Here is a 3,809-nt window from a genome sequence, read left to right as displayed (position 1 = left end):
GAGAGAGAGAGGGGAGAGTGGGCGAGCGGCAGAGAGAGAGAGAGGCAGGAAGTGGGGCGGGGCCGGTCCTATAAGAGACGGATCGTCTTCCTGCTTCTGGCATTTCTCTGCTGTCCTCCGTTTGCCTCAGACTCAGACTCTACCTGCACAGGTAAGACCTCACACACACACACACACACACACGCCCAGAGGGAGGCCAGACCTGGACCGTAACCACGGCGACTGTCTCCTTCAGGATGTCGTGGCAATCGTACATCGACACCATGAAGTCGCCCGACCAGAGCGGCACGGTGCCGGTGGCAGAGGCGGCCATCTGCGGCATCACACCTGGACAGGAGAGTGTCTGGGTCAGCACGCCAGGGCTGCAGGGCATCACGGTGAGCGCAGAGACACACTGACACACACTGACACACACAGAGACACACTGACACACACTGACACACACTGACACACACTGACCCACACAGACACACACTGACACACACTGACACACAAAGAGACACACAGAGACACAGAGACACACAGAGACACACACACGCTGCAGTTCCTGTTTCCACTGCCAGAACTTCCTGCTCTCACGGCTCCAAATCGCCGGAACACGTTTCTGCTTCAAACACCGGCGCTGGCGACAGGTGACCTCGCCTGGCCCGCTGCGACCTCATTGGCTCCTGTCCGCCGTCTTCTGGCTCAGGGAGGAAGGAAGTTTGCATCTCTGCACCTTCTTGAGTCGTGGGCGTCGCCGCTTCCCGCTCTGCGGCGCTGCAGGATCCCAGCGCCTGATTGGCTGCTGCACCGCTGCTTTCAGTCAGCGATGTTTGGAGGCATCTGCTCCTCACTTCCTGTTCGGTTGCTTCATGCACTTCCTGCTGCAGCAACCGGGTCGCAGCCAGAACCAGGCGGGTCCAACTGGTGGTTCTGAGCCTGCAGAACCTCCCAGGTCCAAACAGAATCTGGGTTCCGGTTCCCGAGCAGCTCACCCAGCATCAGGCCCGGTTCCGGCAGGTTCCGGGTTCTGCAGGGCCCAGATGCTCAGACTGGGTTCAGCTGCCTTATAAGGGCACGGCGCCGAAAAGCAGCGAATACAGGAAGCTGAGACGATCACTTCTTCTTTCTACACACACACACACACACACACACACACACACACACACACACGCACACACACACACGGAGCTCTAAAATGAGGCTTTCTTTCATTTTCAATATGTTTAAAACGAAGAAAAATGAACCAGAAGATTAAAGTTTGACAGTAAAACTGGAACATGTTGAAGCAGCTCAGTGAGTGGAATCTGTTCCCTGCAGGCCTGTTTTCTGATTGGCTGCTGCTCCAGGAAGTGGTCGCTGCTCCGTGTCTTGACTCGTCTTCACATTCCTTCGTCTTGCAGCTCTGTTTCTCCTCAGCACTTTTTCTGCTGCAAACTTTTGTCTCTGATCATCCTGGTTCTGCTCAGCTGACCTCTGTTTCCTCACCTGCTGCCCTGACCCAGTCCGCCCCCTGCGTGTCCTCAGTCCAGTCCTGGGTGACGCTGTGCAGTTCGAGGAAACTGGGAATCAGGAGCTCTGACTGTTTGTCTCCTTTCAGGTCGATGAGATCAAGAAGCTGGGCAGCAAGGACCGGTCCAGCTTCGCCCAGAACGGCGCCTACATCGGCGGGACGCGGTGCCGCCTGATCCGGGACCAGATGGACATGGAGCCGGTCTACGCTCTGGACCTGAAGACCGCGGCCGACGCTGACGGCAACACGTTTGGAGTCTGCGTGGGCAAAACCAAGACAGGTGAGCTTTCACCTTCAGACGTCACCTTCAGGTTCCTGAGCTGAGTCAAAATGTCTCACACTGTCTGTCCTCCTCCTGTCCTCCTCTGTCCTCCTCCTGTCCTCCTGTCCTCCTCCTGTCCTCCTCCTGTCCTCCTGTCCTCTCTGTGTCTCCAGCTGTAGTCATAGCAAAGGGCACTAAAGACGCCAGCGGTGGCCAGATCTCCAACAAGGTATTCAACGTGGTCGAACACCTCAGGAAAGCCGGCATGTAAACCCAACATGGCCGCCGCCTTCCCTCCTTCCTCCCTGACCTCTGACCCCTCCCAGCTCCTCCTCTTTGATCTTCAGTCATCTCCGTCTCACGGCTTCGTCGTCGGGGATCGAAGTGTCTCCTCAATGCAACGACCAATCAGTGACTGTGTGTGTGAGGCGGCGGGTCACCTGACCCGGCGGGTCACGCCTGTTCTTCAGCAGGGATCCAGTGTTACATGTTTCACCTGAACCCAATAAAGAGTCCTGTTTATTTTACCTGGTCTGCTTCTTTCACACACACATGCGCGTCAACATGCATTGGTGGGGATCAAGTTCTGCTGGGTCTCCAGACGGGTCCAGAGTCCTTTATAGACCAGCTGTGTTGTGATGGGCCCAGAACGGTCCAGTAGAACCTCTAGAACCTCTGGTGCCATGAACCACACAGTCCTGCAGCAGAACTACATGAAGTACTTTAGTGCATACAATTAATAGAAATCTAAAAATCAAACTTACAATGTAACTTCAAACAGCAAAAGTATCTTTTGTTCCTTGATACAATGAAAGAAACAAAAGGGAATATTAAAATGTTATGGAGAATTATTTAACTACTTATCTGCTATGATATAAAACTTAAGTTAGATGGCATTATTCAGAATGATTGCAGTACTTGCTAAGAATATCAAAACATTGGGACTGAAAACTCTTTTCCTGATTCACTGATGGTCCAGCCTCTAATTTTACTCATGGTTTCTTTTTCTCCCCACCAGGGGGTCTTTTTGTGGCTCTAGTGTCCCTTATATGACAGTAGGCTGACAGGAGAGGGGGGAAGACATGCGGCAAATGTTGGCCGGGTCCGGGAATCGAGCCCGCGACGGCCACGTCGAGGACTGGGGGCCTCCAAATGTGGGTTGTGCTGTCCCCTATGCCACCACAGCATGCCCCTAATTTTACTGATGTTAATGAAAATATAACAACCATTATTGGGAAACTGAATAATAGTAAAGCAAAAATATCTATATGGCTACATCGTGTATTTTGAAACATCCCAAGGAATCTGGGTGCAGCCTTAGCAAGAGGAACAAACCAATCAAAGACAATATATTTCCTTTATGTTGTAAATTAGTGATCTTCAAACTGTCCAGTGAAACAGTGGATTGGTTTAAATCACAGGAATCTCTTCCTAAGAGTTCCACAGGGATCCATCTTAAGGCTTTTTACTTAGCATATCAATGATCTCCCATCTGTATCGGTGGTTATGTGTGCAGATGACACTGTTCTGTCTTCATGGGGAAAAACTGCAGAAACTTTTCTTCAGGTTAACAGGAACTGAAGAATGTCAGATTGGCTGTAAAACTTCACATTAAATAAGGAAAGAACGTTCTTTACAAATGGAAATAAAGTGATACATTTTCCAGATATTCATGTAATTGAGAAGAAAGTACAAATGTTGATGAATTAACTATTTAGATGTGATTTTGAATCCAATTTTAACCTTTAAATATTGTGAAAAAGCTGAGAAAGTCTAAAATTAGTTTAGCTGTTCGATCTCTTACTGCTCAGTATAATTATTTAAATTCCTTTGTTAACATTTTTTACATCGTGTGACTTCTTGAATCAAAATATGAAACTAAAGTTCATGATGTCTAGACAGTAATGTCACTGCCATATTCCTTTTAAATGTGATTAAAAAACATTAAAAATCTGATGTTTAATCTGAACATTTCAGTTAATTCTTCAACTTTCAGTAAGTTTGAAATCAGAGAAACTAGAGCAGCGGTGGCGCCCTCTACAGGTAAAGGAA

General features: G+C 49.2%; 1 protein-coding gene across 1 annotated transcript; it reads left to right on the top strand.

The window, feature by feature from the left end:
• Positions 1–2,284, top strand: pfn1 (profilin 1). Its single transcript, XM_044098575.1, has 4 exons — positions 1–151; positions 236–377; positions 1,583–1,775; positions 1,931–2,284. Exons 2-4 carry the CDS (start codon positions 237–239, stop codon positions 2,026–2,028), a joined length of 432 nt encoding a protein of 143 aa, XP_043954510.1. The 5' UTR covers positions 1–151; position 236; the 3' UTR covers positions 2,029–2,284.
• The last annotated feature ends 1,525 nt before the right edge of the window (positions 2,285–3,809 follow it).

Source organism: Gambusia affinis, linkage group LG18 (genome assembly GCF_019740435.1).
Source record: "Gambusia affinis linkage group LG18, SWU_Gaff_1.0, whole genome shotgun sequence".
NCBI classification, from domain to species: Eukaryota; Metazoa; Chordata; class Actinopteri; order Cyprinodontiformes; family Poeciliidae; genus Gambusia; species Gambusia affinis.
This window is presented reverse-complemented; position numbering and strand designations above follow the sequence as displayed.

What these genes read in the sequence shown, in the direction of transcription:
- pfn1 (XM_044098575.1), top strand. Translation starts at nt 237, where the DNA reads ATGTCGTGGCAATCGTACATCGACACCATGAAGTCGCCCGACCAGAGC. An exon ending in CAGGGCTGCAGGGCATCACG is followed by an intron (nt 378 to 1,582) that starts GTGAGCGCAGAG and finishes GTCTCCTTTCAG; the next exon opens with GTCGATGAGATCAAGAAGCT. An exon ending in CGTGGGCAAAACCAAGACAG is followed by an intron (nt 1,776 to 1,930) that starts GTGAGCTTTCAC and finishes CTGTGTCTCCAG; the next exon opens with CTGTAGTCATAGCAAAGGGC.